The 24,214-nt window shown below is 29.7% G+C and overlaps 3 protein-coding genes and 1 pseudogene across 5 annotated transcripts; all 4 read left to right on the forward strand.

The window, feature by feature from the left end:
- Nucleotides 1-1,539: 1,539 nt before the first annotated feature.
- Nucleotides 1,540-6,814, forward strand: LOC108724084 (geranylgeranyl pyrophosphate synthase). Of its 3 annotated transcripts, none has more exons than XM_018450255.1 (7): nucleotides 1,540-1,766; nucleotides 3,132-3,286; nucleotides 4,998-5,133; nucleotides 5,850-5,970; nucleotides 6,070-6,209; nucleotides 6,275-6,377; nucleotides 6,533-6,814. In XM_018450255.1, exons 1-7 carry the CDS (start codon nucleotides 1,701-1,703, stop codon nucleotides 6,763-6,765), a joined length of 954 nt encoding a protein of 317 aa, XP_018305757.1. In that variant the 5' UTR covers nucleotides 1,540-1,700; the 3' UTR covers nucleotides 6,766-6,814. The 3 variants fall into 3 exon arrangements, with proteins under 3 accessions (XP_018305757.1, XP_018305764.1, XP_018305772.1); XM_018450262.1 differs by having other exon boundaries at nucleotides 5,850-5,967; XM_018450270.1 differs by lacking the exon at nucleotides 1,540-1,766 and adding an exon at nucleotides 4,552-4,647 and having other exon boundaries at nucleotides 3,243-3,286.
- A 2,179-nt stretch (nucleotides 6,815-8,993) lies between these two features.
- Nucleotides 8,994-9,589, forward strand: LOC108722616 (uncharacterized). The gene is made up of 3 exons (XM_018447813.1): nucleotides 8,994-9,126; nucleotides 9,224-9,322; nucleotides 9,431-9,589. The coding sequence occupies exons 1-3, from the start codon at nucleotides 9,064-9,066 to the stop codon at nucleotides 9,587-9,589; spliced, it is 321 nt and encodes a 106-aa protein (XP_018303315.1). The 5' UTR covers nucleotides 8,994-9,063.
- An 828-nt stretch (nucleotides 9,590-10,417) lies between these two features.
- LOC108722625 (geranylgeranyl pyrophosphate synthase-like) lies at nucleotides 10,418-12,050 on the forward strand (annotated as a pseudogene).
- Nucleotides 12,051-16,381: 4,331 nt separating this feature from the next.
- On the forward strand, nucleotides 16,382-20,116 carry LOC108723154 (geranylgeranyl pyrophosphate synthase-like). Its single transcript, XM_018448684.1, has 8 exons — nucleotides 16,382-16,652; nucleotides 17,895-17,993; nucleotides 18,106-18,260; nucleotides 18,330-18,471; nucleotides 19,039-19,159; nucleotides 19,244-19,383; nucleotides 19,445-19,547; nucleotides 19,722-20,116. The coding sequence occupies exons 2-8, from the start codon at nucleotides 17,928-17,930 to the stop codon at nucleotides 19,928-19,930; spliced, it is 936 nt and encodes a 311-aa protein (XP_018304186.1). The 5' UTR covers nucleotides 16,382-16,652; nucleotides 17,895-17,927; the 3' UTR covers nucleotides 19,931-20,116.
- The last annotated feature ends 4,098 nt before the right edge of the window (nucleotides 20,117-24,214 follow it).

Genomic DNA, 24,214 nt, shown 5'->3' on the forward strand with positions numbered 1-24,214 from the left:
TGCAGCATAGACTGATAAGAACTTTTCGTTACTGGATTGTGAATTCAAATTGCACAAAATTAAAAATAATTAATATTTATTAATATTTTAATAATGTTTCAGGAATATTAAAATATAATACCTAGGTTTATTATATAAGTGGACATATAACCTCTATAGAATACTCCTGTAATATTAAAAAAATATTTATGATATTTTCGAAATATTATAATAACATTATTTTAATTTTTAATAATATTCATGTAACATTCTAGGAACATTTTGCGCTTATAGGGTAGCTTATAAGATATTATAAGATATAATTATAAGCTTATAAGATATTATTTTTATCTTTCATAGCAGAAATTCTGCTATCAAAGTCACACGTACATGAGCTTGTGCTTGCGTGTGCTACCCCCTACAGCACAAAAGTTGCAACAACAATGCTGCAACATTGCAGCAATATTGCATGTTGCAGCAATATTGCAGCGTTATTGCAGCGATATTACTGCAAATTCTGTGCTGTATGGGACCGGTTACGCCAGGCCGCCGACCGATGGCGATGTGATCGAGGGCTGCAAGCGGGTTGGAAATCGCATCACTGCCATGAAGTATACTCTTACTTCATGATCACTGCCAGAGTATACTCATACGCAGGGTTGGGCACGTATTATATACAGAGGTTTCTTACATAGTATTATACATGATATTATAAAAGTATATTAATACATCATTTAGTTTTATACGTATTATACTTCATGTGGCGCCATTTCTACATCATGTGCGTAATTTAATTATTTCTATCAATCTCTATATTATCCACGCTAAAAATCGATCCAAAATTCGCATATAAAATTCGCGAACAGACAAAGAATTAAGAGCTGAGCGTTGTAAGAGTCTTGAGAGGTCGCTCGTGCGGTTCGGACGTGTTCTGTCTCGAGCGTTACATCACCTCGATTTATATTTTTGAATTACGTGCATCATAGCCGTAACGCCGTAAGCGTCCAGTGTTTGGGGGGGTCCTCATCATTTTCGCAGCAATGGCAAAAATCGATATTTCAGAAAAATCGATAACATGGAGTCGTTCTGGACACTCGTTTTATACGGTTTTTTATGTATAATATCGTATAATACAGTATAATACAATATAATGTAAAAAACCTTATAGCGAATTCGATTAGACACACTCAGTGCGCACAGTGGTGCACATTAAAGCCGTCGTACACGAAATAACGTAAAGATATGTTTATAAATAAACATAGAGATCGATTAAATCGTAAAATATTTAATACATTTTATTGTACTATTAGGTAAAATATGTATTTCATAATTCGAAATATTTGCATTTCATTTTTATACTTACATTAAGTTAGTGTACAACGGCTTTAATATGCATCAGTGCATACTAGTTCTTCCAATCGAATTCGCCATTAGAAAATCCTCGGATAATCCAACCCTGAACGAGCATCGTTTGTCTTTGTTTAACATTTGATAAACGACAAGGATGAAATGATTCCACGAGCACGCATGTACCAGATCAGTCGTGTCAGAATTAGTGTTACGGTTCTGACAGGCGGCAGAGGCATCGCACCGCACTGCACAACGTTTGCAGTCAGCTGTTAGCTGCCATCGCGAATTTATTTTTGACATTACTGACAGATCGAAGCAGTTATATCTCGTTCACGTTCATCGTTGCAGAAGAGATACATCACCGCTCAAATATGATGGACTCTAGCAAGCTTATTCCTTTTTATTATTCCATGAGCGGGAACAGAGAGGAAGACGAGGTTAGTCTTTACTGTAATCTATGTATTTTTATAGCGTATTTTATTGGCAGAAATAGTGTGCACTCATTGCACATTAAAGCTGTTGTACACTATTCTAATCTAAATGTAAAAGTGTGTGAGATATCTCAATTGATAAAATAACCAATGTGTATTTTATCAAAGAGCATAATAAAATGTATTCAATATCGTATATTTCGCGGTTTAATTCGTTTCTATATTTTTATTAAATGTACATTTTTACGTCGATTTTTGTACAACGGCTTTAAAGTGCACTGAGTGCGCACTAGTTTTGCCAATGAAAAACGCTATTAATTGTTCAATTCTGTCATGCGCGTGCTTAGGCGCGCGCCATTTATTCATATAAACGTCTTTTTATCCTGAAAAAGAAATGTATTATTAATATATACATGTTATTTTATATTTTACTAGTATAATATAATTAATTACACAAAATTTTCTGTAAATTGAACGTAAATTTATACAACTCCTTTTTTCCTCATTTTTACCTCCTTGCTCGATTGTTCCCGCCTTGACAATTTGTATTTGAATTTTAATTGTCGTTGCTCCGAAATGATTCGCCGGTTGACTGATAGACTACGTTTACACCGTGCGCTTAGTCCGCGACATATACGATAGGTGTCTTTGTTTAACCTACAGGATAAACAAGGACATCTATTGTATAGGCCACGGCCTAAATGCACGGTGTAAACGTAGCCAATATTCTCATATAACAGCTGACGATAACGTTGGTATTTTATAATCCAATGTCATATGGAATCTTAAGACTGTCCGTGACAGAACGATTTTGATTATAAAAAACAACTATTGAATACCTCCCATCAATGCAGGCGCATCCAGAGGGAAATTGTGGAATTAAATTGTTTCCGAATTTTTTTCATTTTTAATTGTAAAGATAAAAAATTATTATTTTCTTTTTAATTCTATTCTTTGTACTTTTTTTACTTTTATAGCTTTCCTTTTTACTTTTGACATTATATGTGAATCCTGAAAATGTATTAAATAACTTTAAAAAATAATTCTTTAATTTTATAAATTTTATTGAACGGTCATTTTTATTTTTATTTATTCTTCTTTTTCTTTTATTTTAGTTTAATATAACATTTTTTATAATATTTAAAAGTGTTTCTTACAAAGAAGATTTTTTTTTATATTTTTTAAATATATAATTTGTCGATTTTCAGTAATTTAAATTTCTATAATTCAAAATCCCGGATTTTGGGCAATTCTTGGAAATTACGAAAATTTCTGAAATTTTAGATAATTGTACAATCTCTTTATTTTTGTTACGTTTGTGCCATTTTTTAATTGAATTTAGATGAAATTTAGAAGTGTAATTTCTTGTAGAAATTATTGGAACCAATCAGGTATATTCTTCAAGTTCCCGGAAAACAAATAAGAGCAAAATTAGCAAAAGCTTTTAATTACTGGCTAAAGATATCAGATGATAAAGTCCAAGAAATCGATGATATAATAAATATGCTTCACAATTCGAGCATCCTGTAAGTTTGCATTCTGTTACATCAACATAATATTTTGTTTTGCACCTTTTTTAATTACATATCTTTCTCATTAACTGTATCTTTGTATCTTTAAATAATTTTGTCTTTTTTAATAATTGAGATGATTGACGGAATAAAGGTCTAATTATACAATCTCGATTTTGATAAAAATTAAAATAATTTGTTACTTTTTTATTATACCACAAATGGGAACAGTATTAAGTGTATATTTATATAATGTCTTTGAGAAATTATATGTTATAATATTTCTCTATTATGATCAATATTTAAAAATTTATTTGCAATTTAAAAAATGTACTTAATCCCTTTTTTCGAATATTGATCATAATATTGTAAGAATCGATAGAAAGAAAAAACTATAAACTGCAGAAATGTTTTTTATTTTCAGATTCTTCTAGAAAAAGTACAAAATGAATATGAAATATATTTTACTTTTACTTATACAAAATAAATTGAAATAATGTTCAATCCTCTGATGAGTTTTTGTAAGATTTTTTAACATAAATATGTTGTGATGATAACATATTATTGTCGTATCATTTTCGTTCAATTTCTGATAAAAATCTCATTGATGATTTTAAATCATTTATGCCCTTTTTTCATAGATTATATCACTTTCACTACCACAGAAAAATCGAAACACGTTCATATTTAACTAATGTAAGCAACATCAATTCCTTGTTTATTTGCGCTAATCTCCGGAAAAAGGGCCTAAAGTAGAATTATGTCTTTATTCCGCCAATCCTTGTCTTTAATTGCAACTCGTTAAAAACTGGATAATTAACTGAAGTGCAGATATAGATACTTTGCAAAGTATCCGCAATTATATTAACTTAAAATTTAATGTTTTTATAAGAATTATAATTTTTTCGGTGCGTAATTTGCAGAATTGAATATACATACGATATACATCAAAGTATGGGCAAAATTGTAATTCAATTAACAATTAACAATTAACAATTATAATTTACAATGTAATTCTTAATTCAATTGATAATTACGAAATATAATTACTAACTGAATTAAGAATTACATTGTAAATTGTGATTGTTAATTGAGTTACAGTTTTACTCAACTCTGATATACATATATAAATTCACACTGAAATACTTAAGCACTAAGATTCACTTTGATCGAAAATAGAATAATTTCTCTTAATTAATTGCTTTATTCTTGTCAATCTAATTTCAAATTATATATAATTGTTTATATATTTCTTTGAAAATCGATCTTTCTTGCACTAGTTATTGGCTATTGTGAGAAATATTACTGAAGCCTCCATCCAATCGGAAGGACGGCCTTATGGAATTCGAGATATCCGAGTTTGAATCCTGGCTGAGGTAATATTTTTCGCAATAAATAACTTACAGCTTTTTTTTTTTTTAAGAAACTTACATTAGCATCAAATTATTATTACCTTTCTAAGATTCTTGTTAGCATCGATATTATTGAATTACTTGTCAATTTAATGCGTGATATTAATACTAAAGTTTTATTTATGTTTCAAGATTGAAAAAGATTTTTAGCGTGATTTACAGAATTTAATATGTATATAAATTCACACCGAAATATTTAAGCACTAAAATCCATCTTGTCTGAAAATAGGATTATTTCTCTTAATTAATTTATTTATTCTCATCATTCTAATTTCGAATTATTGGATATATATAGCTTTCATCTATTTTCGCAGGATTGATGATATTCAAGATAATTCCACTATGCGAAGAGGTATTCCTGTTGCACATTCAGTTCATGGAATTGCTAACTCAATTAATGCTGCATGTTATATAATAGCCATAAGAGTTACTAATTTAAAACATCCAGCGGTAGGTGATGATTACATAGAGAAACGTTGTGAGCTCTGTTGGTCTTCACGTTTTATAATGATATTTTGATGTAAAAATAAACCATGGTGAGAGATATATGTATATCTCTCATTACTATAATACTTACAAGAGTTTTCAATTTACTTAAATACAAAGTTTAAGACATTCATGTAATAATATTATAAAATTATTTTATGTAAAAGAGAGGATATTTTTTAAAATTAAATTAAAAATACTATTATAATTGTTCCATTTTCTCATATTGTCCTCTTTTAATTATCTTTCTTAATATTACTCTTTCTTAATATTACTCTTTGTTAATAATGAATATTGATAGAAGCAGCTATTTAAAATAATTATGAATAGTTTTAATAAATAATGATATAGAGAATTCATTTTTAGAGAATCATCTAAATATCATATTAATATGTTAATAAATAAGATGTATGGTACACTGTGTACGGCCATGACTGCTATTACAATGCAGTTTTTTTTATCTACTTATCTTTCTTTTTTCTTTTCTTTATTCGTCATGATTGATTTTGCTAAAGATGTAAAAATGAAAATAAAAGAAATTAATACATATGTAATATAGATGCAACTTATATCAATGTTATCTCTAAAAATATGAGACACACAACATTACAAATAATAATTTAAGTTAATACATATTGAAAATATAATAGTATATATTATATATATAACATTATTATCAGGCAACGCAAGTATATATGGAGCAACTATTAGAGCTTCATAGAGGTCAAGGAATGGATATTTTTTGGAGAGATAATTTCATCTGTCCAACTGAGGAAGAGTACAAGACTATGATAATAAGAAGTAACTGCTAATATTTATACAATCTCTATCTTATATATGTACATATAGAAAAAAGTCATTTATGTTAAAAAAGGATTTAAACATTCATTAATTTTGCAGAAATTCGTGGGTTCTTCAATTTAGTGGCAAGATTAATGAAACTGTTCTCAACTTATGAAGAAGATCTTTCGTCATTAATAGCTACTTTAGGATTATATTTTCAAATACGCCACGATTATTGTAACTTGTGCCTCGATGAGGTAAGCGATAATATATACGATTTAATGAAATAAATTTATATTACCTACATTTATTTTTGTTACAGTACGCTAAGAATGAAAGTTATTGTGAAGATTTGACTAAAGGAAAATTCAGCTTTCCGATTATTCATGCCCTTAGAAGCAATCCTGAAGATAAACAAATAATAAGTATCCTTTATCAAATGTTATTTTTATTTAGTAAAAAGTATATTCGTTATACAATTAATAAATTTTGTTTACTAATTGCTCCATATACTTCAGGTTTGAAAATTTTTATTATAATTTATTAGATTTATATATTTCTTTAATAATGATTAATAAAGATATTTTACGACAACGAACAAAGGATATCGAAGTGAAACGTTATTGCGTTAAATTATTAGAGAAATTTGGTTCCTTTGAATACACAAGAAATGTACTTGAAGAATTGGATTCGACTGCGAGGGCTGAAATTGAACGATTAGGTGGTAACCCGCTTCTGGTGAGGATTCTAGACGAGCTTAAGAATTGGGATACTCAAGATGCGCCTAAGGATCCTTTAACTGGAACGTTTTAAATTTAAAATTATTTATTTGTTGTAAAACGGCAAAAAAAGCATTACACAGGTTTTTTAAATAATATACAATACAAAATAATTGTAATGATGCAAGTGGTAATGCTTATACTATGATATATTAATAAATTATGTAAGAAAAAATATATAGAAAAGTATACAAAAAATATATAATAAAATTTTTTATTAAATGATAAAAATTAATATTTGTAAAATTTTATTGGATATCCGTGCACTACAAATAAAAATGGATTTCTATAAAAGATTTAAGAACACTTATAGAGAATATAAGTTGTTACTTTTTTAATTAACATTTTATTTAGCTGTAAACATTTCGAGTTATCCAAAGTTAAATAATAATATAAAAAATATAGTAAAAGAAGTTATGTATACATGTATACGTTGCATAAGTTCAACAATAGTTTATTTTTATTTGCAAATATATAATTATGTAACCAAATACAGTGTTTTTTTTTTTTAAACAAAACCAGTTTTAAATCTGTTTAAATTTTGTAGAGATCATGTTACTACCTCTGTTTCTTCTTCGATATATTATACATTAGTTTCACCACATATTTATAACACATAAACGTAGAATATTATAATTTATGCGTAGATGTACAACTCTGGTACTCAAAACATTCTTTATTCTTGGTGAATTTTTTCTTTAGGCACGTGCATATATTTTGTATGCATAAATAAATGTATGAATAAATAAAAATTTTTATTCATTAAAAACGACAAATATCGTTTACCTACCAATCAAATTTCATTAATGAATTTAACTTTTTACGTGTTATTTACGTCGTACCGATAAGATAATCAACATAAGAGAGAGAGAGAGGCCATAGATTTAAACAAAGAGCACATACCCTTGCAAAACACAACGCATAATGCATAAGAAAATGAATCAAAGTTTTTTATTTCCTTTCTTTCCATGTAATAGAGGACTTTGATTGGTTGATTTCCTTATGCCTTATGCATTATATAAGAGTCTATACTCTCTGCTTTAACATATATTACCTATTCTATTGTTGCTAGTACATCAGAGAAGAACCTATAAGTGTTGCCGCTATTTATATTTTCGAACATCTTCCTTGCTACACAACGTTTCAGCTCTAATTTCGAAGGTCTTCAGCAATAACTTCTAAAATCTTATTACAATTATATAAAAAGAATAGTGTCTATAGGAAAGGGTTGAATTCCACACAGTAATCTCGAGCTTTTTACTTGTACAATACGATTCTTTCGACGCACAGATAAGTATGTAAATATCTCTGCTCATAAGAACAAAGCTAAATTGTAATGCTAAATGTTTTTTTTTCTGATTTGCTCTACATCTTCATACGCTACAAATACTCTGAATTATAAACACCATAATTTTTTATCAGATATATAAAAAACAGCGATAATTGTGGCTGGAGCAGCAAAATATTTTTTATTTTATATAAAGCTTTATTCGAAATATTATTTTTTAAAGTAAATTGAAATTAAAATGTATAGATTAAATATATTTTATGTAATATTTATGATACCCGTGGCTCGGCATGTCCCGTGATCCGTCTTGGCTCACCTAGACTCGTCATAGAATCAGTCTCAAAATTGATACAAGAAAGGCTAAAATCGCGGTTTCAAAGCGCGCCATGATAGGAACAGGGTGGCTCACTGTTCCTCGCCACAGCTCGCGATTCGTGGTTCGCGGCTCGAGTTGCCAAATTGTCGGTAAGTTACGCGAGTCAAAGAGCTCGACAAGGCTCGCGCCTCGACTGAACGAAATAATTAACTGCATTAGATCGTTGTACCACCCAATTCTTCTATGCATGCATATAAATGTGTAAGAGCCTGTTCATTATTGCTAGTTGAGACACTTATTAAGTGACTTTTTGATCATTCAAGTCATAATATGGAGTAGGATGAGAGATGAAAAAATTGTCGAGTTTCTATAATTACATGAAAAAAATGACTTTTCGCAAGCATTAACCACGTTCAAGAGAATACTTGTTTTGAGTGTTGTAAGTTTCTTTCGTGTTGATTAAATTATACTTTTAGATTTTCTAGTCCTGTATCAGCGGAGAAAACGCTAATATTTGCAAAATAAGCATTCTGCTGAACGGAATCATTGACGACCCAACAGCGCAGGATGCTTTATCGGCTTGTCTACTCAGAAAAGCTTCTTTGGCTCGCGAATTTACCGCTAATCTTCGAAAACGACATGTCATGAGTCACGAACTTCGAGCGATAATGAGCTTGGGACCATCCTGGTCCCACGTCGCGTAGAGGCTTTCCAAGCTATGGTGAGTCATGGCGAGCTATGCCGAGCCACGGTCCATTGGATCCTACTCTTGCTCGTATTTAAAACGTTTGGTATGTAATTCGAGCATTATTAGATATTATAAGGCAAGGAATTAAACAATATCACCAACTCGGTTACCTTTAAGTTAAATTTATCGCGAAATTATAGATTTCTACGTATCATTATAATTCAGAGTGTAAGATGACAGACATGAAAAAGATTGTACCTTTCTACTATTCGATAAGCGGCAATATGGAGGAAGACAAGGTCAGTTTTATAACGTCTTTTCTTTTATTTTATCACGTCTCTTTTATTTTTTCAGTTCAATTTTACTATTGGTTTTATTACTTATTTTATTTAATTTTTGTTGTGTAGAAACTTTTAGAACCGGCCGAATACAGTCTGCAATGCAATGATATACATCCATATAGAAGATTAACCTCGATTTTCAACTACTGGTTTAAAATATCACCTGATAAATTTCAACAGATTGACGAAGTAATGCAAATGGCCTATAATGTAGGCACCTTGTAAGTTATCTTTTATTGTGAAGCATAACTCACTTATGTATTTTTGTTAAAATCATATGCGCGCGATAAGGAATAAGGCACAACCTTTCCAAAGAAAATTTGTTTTACAATTTATACTACGAATATTTTCCTCTTTTTGTCGTTACATCTAATACATCGTTCTCCCGCAAAAAAATGACAAGAGTCACTTTAATTCAATATAAAATTTCTGTTTAATATAAAATTGTTCAGACAAATGAAGGAGGGGGGGAGGAACATTGTGTATTTTATAAAATTTACTATTTATTACGCTCTTGACAGAATTATATATAAGTTAACTTATTATAGAACTAATCGCAAATTTCTTGTTTCAAGTTGTCTAGAAGTGTTTTATACTTCTAGATTATATCTATATTAATATATCTATATGTAGATATTAATCTTGTTATGGTGTTATATGTTACTCTCGATGTTACTATTAAAAACTTTCCTTGTATTATTTTTCGTTATTAAGTATTTGAATTTAACATATATCACTTTTCCTGATTGAAAACTGATGCATTTAGAATACCATCTACTCGTAATATAAAATTCGAAAAATTTCGACTTGTGTCATTCTTCTTGCAGGGGTATGATATGTTTTAACAAAGATTATATAAAAATTTATATAAAAATTTTTTTAGATAAGTCGCGAACTTCCACTTCAATTATTGTTTTGCTGTTACAAGTTGCCGTATTTCTGGCCTCATGTTTTTTATCATACTTATTTCTAACATAAACAAATCAAGAAAAATAATAGCCCATCCACTAACTGAAAAGATTATTTTGTGTACATAATTTTTATAGATTTATAATGTTTTTGTTCTTTGACAAATTCGATGATATTCAAGATGAAGCCATTATGCGAAATGGTTTTCCCGTAACCCATTCTATTTATGGACTTCACTATTCAATAAACGCTGCAAATTATTTAGAACTTATTGCTTATCAAAAACTTATTAATTTACATCCCATGGTAATAAGTATGTCTGTGTAAAAGTTTGAAAAATTGAATGTGTTTTATTTTCTTGATGTGTTACAATACAAATCGAAATGGGAAGTATTATAGATAGTTTTACCAAAATTGCTTTTATATAAGTGTAAAACGTGCGTTAAAAGTCGCATTTGGATTTATAAAAATTATGTTTTTCTCAAATATATTAAAAAAATATCTATTTCTTTAACACAATAAAGATGCAAGATGTATTTTTTTAAAACGTTTTTGAAAAATCTTATATCATTTCTTTCTATTGTTCACATAACTGGAACGTTTGATGAGAATTCGGTTTTTTGCATGCATAAAAAAGATGCAGATTCATTGAGTCAATTCCAGTCTCTATTCGTTACTTACTTGTTGAAGATGATTCAAAATTAATCCCGAACGTCCAGTCTATTTTAACGTTGTACTACTTTTTCCGTCTAAAACATAAAATAAACTATTAAAATATAATTCTCATTATAAAACTGCATTTTTTACAGTACGGATTGATAATGCTTTCCTTTAATTTTGATTATTTTAAATTATATTATACATCTTAACAGGCAGTTAAAATTGTGATTGAACAATTCATGGAATATTACAAAGGTCAAGGAATGGATTTATATTGGAAGGAAAATTTCATCTGCCCAACTGAAAAAGATTATCATAGTCTAGCATTAAGAAGTAAATATTCATACTTTTGTAAGCTTCTGTATGTAAAGCGTATTACATATTTATGTATAATTTGAATGTTAATTAATTTTATAGAGAGTGCTTGGCTAATCGAATTGGTGGTAAAATTAATGAAACTATTTTCTACTTATGAAGAAGACGTTTTGTCGCTAGCAAGTACTCTAGGATTGTATCGCCAGATACATGATGATTATTGCAATTTACGGCACGATGAGGTAATCAATAATTTAATTAAATTACTTGAACCAAATTTAACAAAATTTATTGTTATTACAGGATACTAATGAAAACAGTTATTGCGATGATCTGACCGAAGGAAAAATGAGTTTCCTAATTATTCATGCGCTTAAAAACAATCCTGACGATAAAAAATTAATAAGTATCCTTTATCAAACATTATATTTAATATAAAATAAATAGATACTAAGTAACATATATTATTTCGTATTAAGTAGACAACAAGAAAATTAAATGGTAAATACATCTTTATTTTCAAAATTTTTCTAATAACAATTTTTATATAGCATTTGTATATCCTTAATAATAATTCAAGATATTTTGAAACAACGATCGAAAAATATTGAAGTAAAACGTTACTGCGTTAAAATATTAGAGAGTTACGGCTCATTTAAGTACGCGAAAGATGTTCTTGATGAATTGGATAAAGATGAGAACCGAAATTGATCGTTTAGGTGGTAATCCGCTCTTTGTAAAGCTTCTGGACGAGGTAAAGAATAAGATGTTGAAAACACGTATCTAAAGGTTCTCTAACTGAAATGATGAAAAATTCAGAATTATATATTTTATTATTAATAAAATATCAGACGTAGCATTGCGTAATTTATCCATGCTGTAACAAAAATTAATATCTGTATATGAATGAAGATAAATAAAGCTTATTTATGGAACTTCACTAAAAAAAATCATTTGTAAAATGCTATGGCAATAAATCGTTATATACAAACAAAAAAATATTCTTCCGATAAACGGAAAATTCCTCTTAGCATTTCTTCTAACAATGCACGGAAGTGTCGTCCTCCGATTTTGACAAGCTTGTAATATGTTATTCTCCAAACAAAAATAAGCGACAATACATGCCCATACGCACTTTTAAAACGCTCGATTGTGATTGGCCGATTTGCTTACGGCCTTACGATTACGACTAAAATTTTTGTACGCGTGATGGCCTTAAACCTAACGTTCCTATGGTTACTATCTGAACTTCTTTCTCTTTTCATCCTTCTTTCGCTCTGTCAAAACTCACTATATCTATTCGCGTCGCATTTCAATGAATGCGTTAGAGTGAATAAAAGCTATTGTAGGAGCATATTGGAGCATGCAACGCGAATAAACCCACTATTGCAATGAAATAATCTAAACTTAATGAAAATTAATAAAAATAAATTGTAAATATATTGAAAAATTAGGAAAAAATGTAGAAAAATTAAAAAAAATATTAAATCACCTTCAAAACATATATTTATATAGAGTAATATTACATAATTGTAAATATATGCTAGGTATCAAAATGTTATGAGTTGATATAAAAGAAAATTTAGATTTCTTTCTCGAGGTTTCTCACACACTTCACCAAATGGGCGATGCACGTTGTATTTCCCTCCAAATTTTTACTCTCAACCGCTCTCAACTCTTTAAATGGAACATTGAAATGGTCATTTAAATAGAGAGAGAACAATAAAGAAAAGGAAAAAATAAGACGGGGCAACTTACTTATTTCACGCATGTGCACTCCGTTTTGGCCAACATAAAATCAAGAGAGTTGCGCTACTGTGTATCTTGATATTTTGTAATTCGTGATAATGCATTTCCATGTATAGAATGTATTTCAACTAGAAGAACAATTTATGAAGAAAAATTGAAGAACATGTTGCACACGTCAAACTCGTATCATTACTCTGTAAATAATTAGAAAAAAAATCATTAACACGTGTATATGTATAATTATGCGCATTGTAATATTATATTTTTAAATAAAGTTGAACAAGCATACATCTAACCTGTAAAAATATAAAAAAATAGAATATATATTAGACTTTATTAATCAAATATGATAAAAAAATATATAACAAAAATTTATTAATACAAAATAATTCCAATATTACTTACTTTACTGATATTATAATTTTCATCGTCCATTTCGTTATTTTCTCTCCTGTAGTATACTGCATTAAAAAAAAACGAAAATTCATGTCCTCCAACCTCATTTATAATCTCCCGACTTGAATGTCACTAGAAAACACAAGGCTACACAGCCCTCGGCTGAGTAAAGATGTGTAGTGTTGTGTCGACGATAACGGGTAATTGGAACGCAACTTGTGTCACCGTGTGCACGAAAGTGTCTAGGGATATTGTAATTGGAAAGCACCCAATGGTATCGCTGTTTATTGTAAACAGTTTCATAAACACCGATATCGCCGATCCTGAAACCTTCCCGCGCCGCGCTATCTCCATCCTTCCCCCTCCCCTCGCCGCGGCAAACGAATACCCTACGCGCCCCGCTTCGCAATTGTCAACAAAATGACCCAGAATCCCCCCCCTGTATTGTTACTCATAAGGTGCGTTCAGGACGCTATTAGCGCTATTTCTGTTATTCTATCCTTGTTTTACGTCTAATAAACAACGAAGATAGAATGATAGAAATAGCGCTAATAGCGTCTCCCTGAACGCACCAATAGAGTAGAATTGTCCGCAATACGTCTAGGGATTAGGCTATAATAGTATCCCTAGAAGGTAGAGTCTGGCCACACACTGTGATTATTTTCACTGGTCAATCCCAAACCCCCTCACAATGGTGTGACCAATCACACAGTACAGAAATCGCGCGTATACAGAGTGTTTGGTAACGACCGCAAAATATTTCGTGCGTGTGTAGAACAGACTACACTGAGTCGAAAAGTCCTGTACCATTTTGCGGTGTCAACAATAGTTAAGGAGATATTAACGTTTAAAGATAACCGAATAAGAGCGTCCGGTCGGCCTATTGCTGCCGAATGTACAACCCACCGATCGCGGGGAGTGGGGCAAGCACCCCGCTGACCGCCGCGAACCACTAAGCTCGAACGGCGCGCGCGCCTGAAGGCCATCCCCACTCCCAGCGGCCCGCGCGCCGTGTGATCGTGGCCGGTGGGTTGTACATTCGGCAGCAATAGGCCGGCTGGATGCTCTTATTCGGTTATCTTTAAACGTTAATATCTCCTTAACTATTATTGACACCGCAAAATGGTACAGGACTTTTCGACTCAGTGTAGTCTGTTCTACACACGCACGAAATATTTTGCGGTCGTTAACAGACACCATGTATATGTATATAGATGACAATCTGCTTGAAAATATGAAGGCTATGAACGCTTCGAAATATCTATTATACGCAACAGTAAGGCATTTATGTATTCTGTAAATAATGTATATTGCATTATAAAATTCCTTTTATGATTAACGTATTGTAATAATGTTATTTTTGCTAGGTTAGAAAGCTACTTACGGATTTTACACTTCTAAGAAATGTGAAATTGACGAGTTGCAACACGATAATAATTTAACTAACCGTGTGTTCGACCGTTCTTATGTCCTTTATTAATGTCCGTTAAAAGGGTATACCCGCGATATGTACTTAGAGAAAGACATGATCCTCACATATTATACATGATCCCCACCATTTTCTGGCGCCATTTTGAGGAATATGTGGTCAAATTCAATCTTCTAGGGACACTAGGCTATAAAAATATATGGCGACATCTTTAGGATATTCCTGTGATGTGTTTCGAATATTTCAGCTTTGTGGACATTCACACATATTCCCACTATAAATATAAATTGTATAAGTATTATATAAATAAAATTATGTTAGTATTTATTAAATCCATAAATTATATCGACTCTAACTTTTTTAAGAAACGTTTGTAAATTATCAAAATTCTAAGGATTAAATTTAGGAAGATATAAAAACTTTTATTATTACTTTTACTGCTGCAATATACACAATGTGCATAATATTTATTGTTTCTCTTTATTAAAATAAAATCTAGTTCATTAAAACCATTATTCATTTTTCGTGGCATGTATGAGACAATGAATTGTTATATTTAAAAATCCAGTTTATAAATTTTAAGATATTAATACAAACGTTGAGTTGTAAAATTTCATTTCTATAAATATCGCATGAAAAATTTATGACTTCAATACACAATTCAAATTTGCTCAATACACCGAACAATAGAAGCATTGTTTGAACAACAGCTACGTTTTTTCCGTAAAAGCTAAAAGGTTAATACATAAAGGAATATAATGGGCGCATTCAGCAGACTCAACAATTGAGCGAGCGCTCGCTGCTATTGATGTATTCTTCTAGATCTAAAATTCTAATTGGATGAGCTAAAAGAATACACCAATAACAGCAAGCGCTCACTTAACTGATGAATTCGCTGAATGCTCCTATTGGTAGGCTGCCGCGAGAATTTCGGCTGCATGGTGTGTTAATGAGACCTGTGCGCACATTGAGTAATTGTTACATATAAGTTTATATAGATGACACCCCTAATGACACACTTTATCCAGGATACATCCTGGGGATGTGTCCTTAGGATATTTAAACATACGGATATTTCCTGGACGTTCTCAAGACGTTCTTTGGAGATCTGTGCTGTTAGGGACCTTATATAATAGTTTACGCTGTTTACACGAAAACGTAGAATATATTATAATTTACACGTAGATGCACAACTCTGGTATTCAACACTTTCTTTATTCTTGGTGAATTTTTTCTTTAGGCACGCGTGAATATATTTTGCATTACTACATGTATGAATAAATAACAAAAATTTTTATTCATTAAAAAAAGACAAATATCGTTCATCTACCAATCAAATTTGATCATTAAATTGAATTTTTTACGTGATATTTACGTCATACCGACGAGATAGCCAATATAAGCCCATAGATTTAAGTGGGGAGTACATATCCTTGCAAAACACAATGCATAATGCATAAGAAAATGAATCAAAATTTTATTTTCTTTCTTTCCATGCAAAAGGACTTTGATTGGTTGATTTTCTTATGCCCTATGCATTATGCATTATATAAGAGTCTATACTCTCTGCTTTAACATATATTACCTATTCTGTTGTTGCTAGTACATCAGAGAAGAACCTGTAAGTGCTACCGCTATTTATATTTTCGAACATCTTCCTTGCTACACGACATTTCAGCTCTAATTTCGAAGATCTTCAGCAGTAACTTCTAAAACACTATCTTATTACAATTATATAAAAAGAATAGTGTCTATAGGAAAGGGTTGAATTCCACACAGTAATCTCAAGCTTCTGACTCGTACAATACGATTTTTTCGACTCACAGATAAGTATGTAAATACTTTGCTCATAAGAACACAGTTAAATTGTAATGTTAAATGTTTTTTTTGTCGGATTTGCCCCACATGTCCATACGCTACAAATACTCTGAATTATAAACACTTATGTACCCTTAATTTTACTATTATCTTCGTATGACACATAATTTTCTATCAGATACAAAAAATAGCGATAATTGTGGCTGTAGCAGTAAAATATTTTTTACTTTATATAAAGCTTTATTCAAAACATTATGTTTAAAATATTTTTATATTAAAATGTATAGATTAAATATTTTATGTAATATTGAAGATGCCCATGGCTCGGCATGATCCGTTTTGGCTCATTTAGACTCGCGTCACAGTATTAGTCTCAAAATTGATACAAAAAAGACTAAAATCACGGTTCCACGGCGCGCCGTAATAGGAATAGGATAATTCGCTGTTGCTCGCCACGGCTCGCGATTTGTGATTCGCGGCTCGAGTTGACAAATTGTCGGTAAGTTATGAGAGTCAAAGAGCTCACCAGGGCTCGCGCCTTAACTAAACGAAATAATTAACTGCATTGCATCGTTTTACCACCCAATTTTTCTATGCTTGCATGAAAATGTGTAAGAGCCTATTCATTATTACTAGTTGAAGCATTTATTAAGTGACTTTTTCATCATTTAAGTCACAATACGGAATAGGATGATGAAAAAGTTATCGAGTTTCTATAATTACATGAAAAAAAATTGATAAGAAATAACTTTTCGCAAGCATTAACCACGTTCAAGAGAATATTTGTTTTGAATGTTGAAAGTTTCTTTCGGTGATAAAATTATACTTTTAGATCTTCTATAGTTTTATATCAGCGAAGAAAATATTAAAAATTTGCAAAATAAGCATTCTGCTTAACGTGATCATTGACGACCTAACAGCGCAAAATGCTTTGTCGGTTAATCTACTCACAAAGGCTTCTTTTTGCTCGCGAAACTTACCGCTAATTTTCAAAAACGACATGTCATGAGTCACGAACCTCAAGCGATAATGAGCTTGGAATTATCCTGGTCCCACGTCGCGTAGAGGCTTTCCAAGTTATGGTGAGCCATGGCGAGCTATGCCGAGCCACGGTTCATTGGATCCTACTCTTGCTCGTATTTAAAACGTTTGGTATGTAATTCGAGCATTATTAGATATTATAAGGCAAGGAATTAAACAATATCACCAACTCGGTTACCTTTAAGTTAAAATCATAATTTATCAAAATTATAGATTTCTACGTATCATTATAATTCAGAGTGTAAGATGACAGACATGAAAAAGATTGTACCTTTCTACTATTCCATAAACGGTAATGTGGAGGAAGACAAGGTCAGTTCTATGATATCTTCTTTTTTATTTTATCATATCTCTTTTATTTTTTCAGTTCAATTTTACTAACTATTGGTTTTATTACTTGTATTATTTGATTTTTTTTGTGTAGATACTTTTAGAACCGATCAAATACAGTCTGCAATCCAGTGATGCACATCCATATAAAAGAATAACCTCGATTTTCAACTACTGGCTTAAACTATCACCCGATAAATTTCAACAGATTGACGAAATAATGCAAATGGTCTTTAATGTGTGCATCATGTAAGTTATCTTCCGTTGTGAAACATAACTCACTTTTTATAGATTTATAAAGTTTTTGTTTTTTGACAGATTCGATGACATTCAAGATGAGGCCATTATGCGAATTGGTTTTCCCGTAACCCATTCTGTTTATGGACTTTACTATTCAATAAACGCTGCAAATTATTTAGAACTTATTGCTTATCAAAAACTTATTAATTTACATCCCATGGTAATAAGTAGTTTATGTCTGTGTAAAACTTTGAAAAATTGAATGTGTCTTACATTCTTGATGTGTTACAATAGAAATCAAAATGAGAAAGAGACAGTTTTGCCAAAATTGCTTTTATATAAGTGTAAAACGTGCGTTAAAAATCGCATTTGGATTTCTAGAAAATATGTTTTTCAAATATATATATTTTAAAAATATCTATTTCTTTAAAACAATAAAGATGTAAGATATATTTTTTAAAATGTTTTTGAAAAATCTTATACTATTTCTTTCTATTGGACACGTAACGGGAATGCTTGATGAGAATTCGATTTTTCGCATTCATAAAAGATATGCAGTTTCATTGAATCGATTCCAGTCTCTATTCGTTTCCTACTTGTTGAAGACGATTGAAAATTAATCCTGAACGTCCAGTCTATTTTAATGTTGTACTACTTTTTCCGTATAAAACATAAAATAAACTATTAAAATATAATTCTCATTATAAAACTGCATTTTTTACCGTGCGGATTGATAATGCTTTTCTTTAATTTTGATTATTTTAAATTATATTATACATCTTAACAGGCAGTTAAAATTGTGATTGAACAATTCATGGAATATTTCAAAGGTCAAGGAATGGATTTTTATTGGAAGGAAAATTTCATCTGCCCAACTGAAAAAGATTATCATAGTCTAGCATTAAGAAGTAAATATTCATACTTTTGTAAGCTTCTGTATGTAAAGCGTATTACATATTTATGTATAATTTGAATGTTAATTAATTTTATAGAGAGTGCTTGGATAATCGAATTGGTGGTAAAATTAATGAAACTATTTTCTACTTATGAAGAAGACGTTTTGTCGCTAGCAAGTACTCTAGGATTGTATCGCCAGATACATGATGATTATTGCAATTTACGGCACGATGAGGTAATCAATAATTTAATTAAATTACTTGAACCAAATTTAACAAAATTTATTGTTATTACAGGATACTAATGAAAACAGTTATTGCGATGATCTGACCGAAGGAAAAATGAGTTTCCTAATTATTCATGCGCTTAAAAACAATCCTGACGATAAAAAATTAATAAGTATCCTTTATCAAACATTATATTTAATATAAAATAAATAGATACTAAGTAACATATATTATTTCGTATTAAGTAGACAACAAGAAAATTAAATGGTAAATACATCTTTATTTTCAAAATTTTTCTAATAACAATTTTTATATAGCATTTGTATATCCTTAATAATAATTCAAGATATTTTGAAACAACGATCGAAAAATATTGAAGTAAAACGTTACTGCGTTAAAATATTAGAGAGTTACGGCTCATTTAAGTACGCGAAAGATGTTCTTGATGAATTGGATAAAAAGATGAGAACCGAAATTGATCGTTTAGGTGGTAATCCGACCTTTGTAAAATTTTTGGACGAGTTGAAGAATAAGATGTTGAAAACACGTATCTAAAGGTTCTCTAACCGAAATGATAAAAAATTCAGAAATATATGTTTTGTTATTAATAAATTATCAAACGTAGCATTACGTCATTTATCCACACCGTTGTATAAAATAATTTCTTATTAAACAGCAAAATATAACAAAAATAAATATCTGTACGAATGAAGATAAATAAAGCTTATTTATGAAACTTCACTGAAGAAAACCATTTAAAATACCGTTTAGAAAAAAATCGATTTTTCTCTTTCGAAACGAATATCTCCGGAACTGTAAGAGATAGAAAAAAGTTTTCAGAAATAAAATTGAATGGCAAATACCTTAGAAATATAATAAAATTTTTTTTCATTATAATTAAACAATTTTTATTATAAATAAATAATTTACAAAATTTGTTTTATTATAGTTCTAAAGTACTCTTGAAGCCATTCAATTTTTATTGTGAAAATATTTTTCTATCTTTTACAGTTCCGGCAATATTCGCTTCGAAAGAGAAAAACCAATTTTTTTCTAAAGTGTGTTTCACCTCCTAAAAGAGCGTATGTGCATGTATAAAAAAATACGTGTCACTTATTTTTGTCTGGAGAATAATATATTACAAACTCGTCAAAATCAGAAGACGACACTTCCGTTCCTTCCTTTGTAAGTAAAAAATTTTAAATGAATCTCACACAGGCGCGTGTATTCATGACATGTATTTATCTATAAAAATAAGGACACATGAACTATGATCAAAAATTAATTTGTTTATAAAACGTTCTATTATAATAACTCGAATAGCCTTTTGAAATAAGAGGATGCACTAGAATGATAATAATTACTATACGTAGAGGAAAGGTCCCTATTATGAGATATCGATTTCATTTTGGGTAAATGCTAGAAGTCTATAAGCAGAATAAACAAAAATGATAGATCATTTTGAAAGGAATTTAATAAGCTTTAAGATGACGTTACCTAAAATTTAATTCAAATTCCATTTTTTTTTAAATTAAAGAAATGTAAAAAAGTGAGCAAAACGCAATATGAAAAAATTGTGCTCCTAATATGAGATGTCCCGAAAAATCGATAGTAAAACGGAAAGTATATCAATATTGCAATTAAAAAACTTTATTTAATGTTTCTAAAATATGAACAAACAGCCAGCGTGCGCAAAAAATGAGCATACAATAGATTATACTTAGAACTTGTTTTCAAGTAGTTAGAATCAAGCATCGCAAATATAGGCACTCGACGTTCATTCCGGTTGTCTTTTTTATTATTATGCAATAACATTTATACTTTAGCAACGATTTTCACTATAACATAGAAGCATTCCTAATATTTCATATTAGGAATACCCTGAGTATCTCATATTACGATTTCCACGCCTTATAGCTTTACGATCATCAAATCTAACTTCTATAATTAAACAATTCAACATATCCCGTATTTTTCTATTAGTACGACTTTACTCTATCACTACATGAAGATTTTATTGCCAAATATTTATTTATTAAATAATAAACAATGTTTAAATGCTCATCTCAATAAAACTTGAAGACATCCAAATTTTTAAATCTTGTTTTACAATAACTACAGGCATGATCTAATAATGAACTTTTTACTAAATAGTTTTCAATCCAAGAGCAATAAATTCATAATGGAACCAATAGATAGCGTTTATTAGTTTGACAGACACGCTGCTATCTCATATTAGGCGCCTATCTTATAATAGAGGACTTTCCTCTATTTATTAAAATGTATATTTTTATTGATGTGACGTTTGATTATTCGCAACATGTTTTTATTAATATGTTACAGCAAGTGTAAGACATTGTTCAGTAAATAAATATATTTATTAGGAATAGCATATATTTTTAGTCAGTTGACATTTTTGTTACTATCTTACGTTAATGCATACATTGAGTCTATAAATGTACATATTTACAAAATTTTACTCTTCGACGTTATATAATATCTACGAAAATTGTCTGTGACATTATATAATATTTAAACATTTACATATAATCGTGACATTTTTTAGTTTTTAAACGGGCAACCGGTATTCTTCCTGAAAAATAAATTTTTATTCATATACACATATTTTTGCGTACATATACAAATAATGTTCTATATTCTTATTTTTTTATCATTAAGTCAATATCATTCGAAACTTAGTTTATTCTACTAGCATTATGTGTTGCAAGTTATTATTCATCGTCTTTTTATTATTCGTATTTTAATGACAAGCCATACAGTTTGTCATTATATAAATTAAATAGATACCGCAATGCTTCTGAAGTATTATAAAAAAAAGTATTCTGAATATTTTTAAATTTCAGATTGTTTATATATTTTTTTCATTATAATGAAACTATAATATTATATTATAATATATTATATTATATATTATATTATATAATATATTATATTATATATTATATAGGATATAATATTATATTATATTATAAAAATAAATATTATGTTATATATAATACTTTATCTTTTATATGATATGATTAATCTTTGGCTCTATTATTGGAATAAACAATTTGAAAAACTGATCGACGCTGATACCGTATTTAGTTTCTGTGTGTTGAAATATATCATAACGAAATAATTATTTAAATCTGGTTTAAACTTAGAACATTCATTTTTTGTTAAGATTCAATTTATAGATTATCTGTAATTAATTTTTTCTTTACAATCTAACTCTTTTGTCAGTAATTTTTCATCTTTTCATTATTGTATGTTTCAAAGTTCCTATTAAAAATAAAAAAAAGCAACAAAATATAGAAGTCAGTATTCATAATTGGTTCTTATTTTAAGACCTTCTTAAGTAATATTTTAAGATGCTAATACAGTTTAGTGACTGATCGATTTTTAAAACGATCTCATACGCAAGAATTTTCTCATATAATAATTGGCGATAAATACCGACTAAAGTCCTCTCTGTTATTAGAAAGGTAGGATTTTTAAAATGTCATAATAAACCAGTTAAGCACACTTTACTTGTTTTTTTTTGCAAGTTCTTTTTATCACAATTTCTTGCAATGGTATTACAATCAAATTTGCAAGAACCGTGTTTTATTTAGGTAAAAAAAAATTTTATTTCTCATCGTGACTTCTTTATTGAAATAAATTCTATGTAGAATACTTTTTAAAAGTATTTATTAGCAATTGTATATATGAATATTGACAATTTAATATAGCATATCGAATAATTTTATAATGAAATTTTACGATTGTTTTGTACGTCATGCAATTATGTATTATACAATTATATCTATTGTTTCTTTATAGACATAACGTATAGAAAATTATATGTAACTAACAAGTGTCTATCTAAAAAAAATGTTCACTCCTTCACATTCATTCCTTCACGCAAAACGATGCGATACCTCGCATCGTTTTTTTCTTTCACAGATTTGTAAATCAATAAATTAAAACTCTCTCTCTCTCCCTCTCTCTCTCTCTCTCTCTCTCTCTCTCTTTCTCTCTCATCTTTTCTGAATCTCCCATGATGATTTCTTTAAAATCTCCTCTCTCAATTTACAATTTTAGAAGGCATTATTTCGGCCTCGCGCACTTCTCGCGTTCGTTCTTCCCGTAAACTGAATCAGGTACTCAAATAACATGTTAGCTAAGATAGTTTTGCTAAGATACTTTTGCTGCTATAATGAAAAAACTTGTTACATTAGCAATCTTCATTGTAGCAAAGAATTAGTTCCTCTAACAATTCAAGTTAATTAAAACAACAAATTATGATAAATGGCTTTTATTAAAATTAAAAGAAAATATAATTATATTAAGCTGGATCTTCATAGCACACACCATGCGGGTCGCAGGTCGCAAGATTAGAACCTAATCTAACCTAATTATAGTATTTTATCGCTAAGAAGCGCCATAGCGGTCAGAACGTTAAGATTTTGAACTATTGTTTTATTTAAATGAATTAATTTCAGAAATTATAATTGCGTGCCGATATGGTTGTCGGACTTTCAACGCAATCAAATCTAAAAATATTAATAATCCCCCCAAATTTCCCAACTTAAAAACTGTAATAAACTTATTGCGAAAAATAATGCCTCGGCCGGGAGTCGAACCCGGATCTCTTGCATTCCGTGCGAGCGTCCTAAGCCTTTAGACCACCGAGACCTTAGCATTATTCCTCGCAATAATCGATATGTATAGAGAGTTACGCATTTTTCGGTATGCATGTATAAATAATAATAAGATTAAAAGACCGTTAATGTTAACTACATTGCTTTAAATTAATTAAGCGCCATAATTCATTTAAATGAATTTACAATAGTT

This window comes from Mycetomoellerius zeteki, unplaced genomic scaffold, assembly GCF_001594055.1.
Source record: "Mycetomoellerius zeteki isolate Tzet28-1 unplaced genomic scaffold, Tzet1.0 scaffold106, whole genome shotgun sequence".
NCBI lineage: Eukaryota > Metazoa > Arthropoda > Insecta > Hymenoptera > Formicidae > Mycetomoellerius > Mycetomoellerius zeteki.

Excerpts from the sequence above, each read along its gene's own strand:
- LOC108724084 (XM_018450255.1), top strand. The coding sequence starts at position 1,701 with ATGATGGACTCTAGCAAGCTTATTCCTTTTTATTATTCCATGAGCGGG. Across the intron at positions 1,767-3,131 it reads GGAACAGAGAGGAAGACGAG|AAATTATTGGAACCAATCAG; the intron begins GTTAGTCTTTAC and ends AATTTCTTGTAG. Across the intron at positions 6,210-6,274 it reads GTAACTTGTGCCTCGATGAG|TACGCTAAGAATGAAAGTTA; the intron begins GTAAGCGATAAT and ends TTTTTGTTACAG.
- LOC108722616 (XM_018447813.1), top strand. The coding sequence starts at position 9,064 with ATGGCGAGCTATGCCGAGCCACGGTCCATTGGATCCTACTCTTGCTCG. Across the intron at positions 9,127-9,223 it reads GCTCGTATTTAAAACGTTTG|ATTTCTACGTATCATTATAA; the intron begins GTATGTAATTCG and ends GCGAAATTATAG. Across the intron at positions 9,323-9,430 it reads GCAATATGGAGGAAGACAAG|AAACTTTTAGAACCGGCCGA; the intron begins GTCAGTTTTATA and ends TTTGTTGTGTAG.
- LOC108723154 (XM_018448684.1), top strand. The coding sequence starts at position 17,928 with ATGACAGACATGAAAAAGATTGTACCTTTCTACTATTCCATAAACGGT. Across the intron at positions 18,472-19,038 it reads TTATTAATTTACATCCCATG|GCAGTTAAAATTGTGATTGA; the intron begins GTAATAAGTAGT and ends ACATCTTAACAG. Across the intron at positions 19,384-19,444 it reads GCAATTTACGGCACGATGAG|GATACTAATGAAAACAGTTA; the intron begins GTAATCAATAAT and ends TTGTTATTACAG.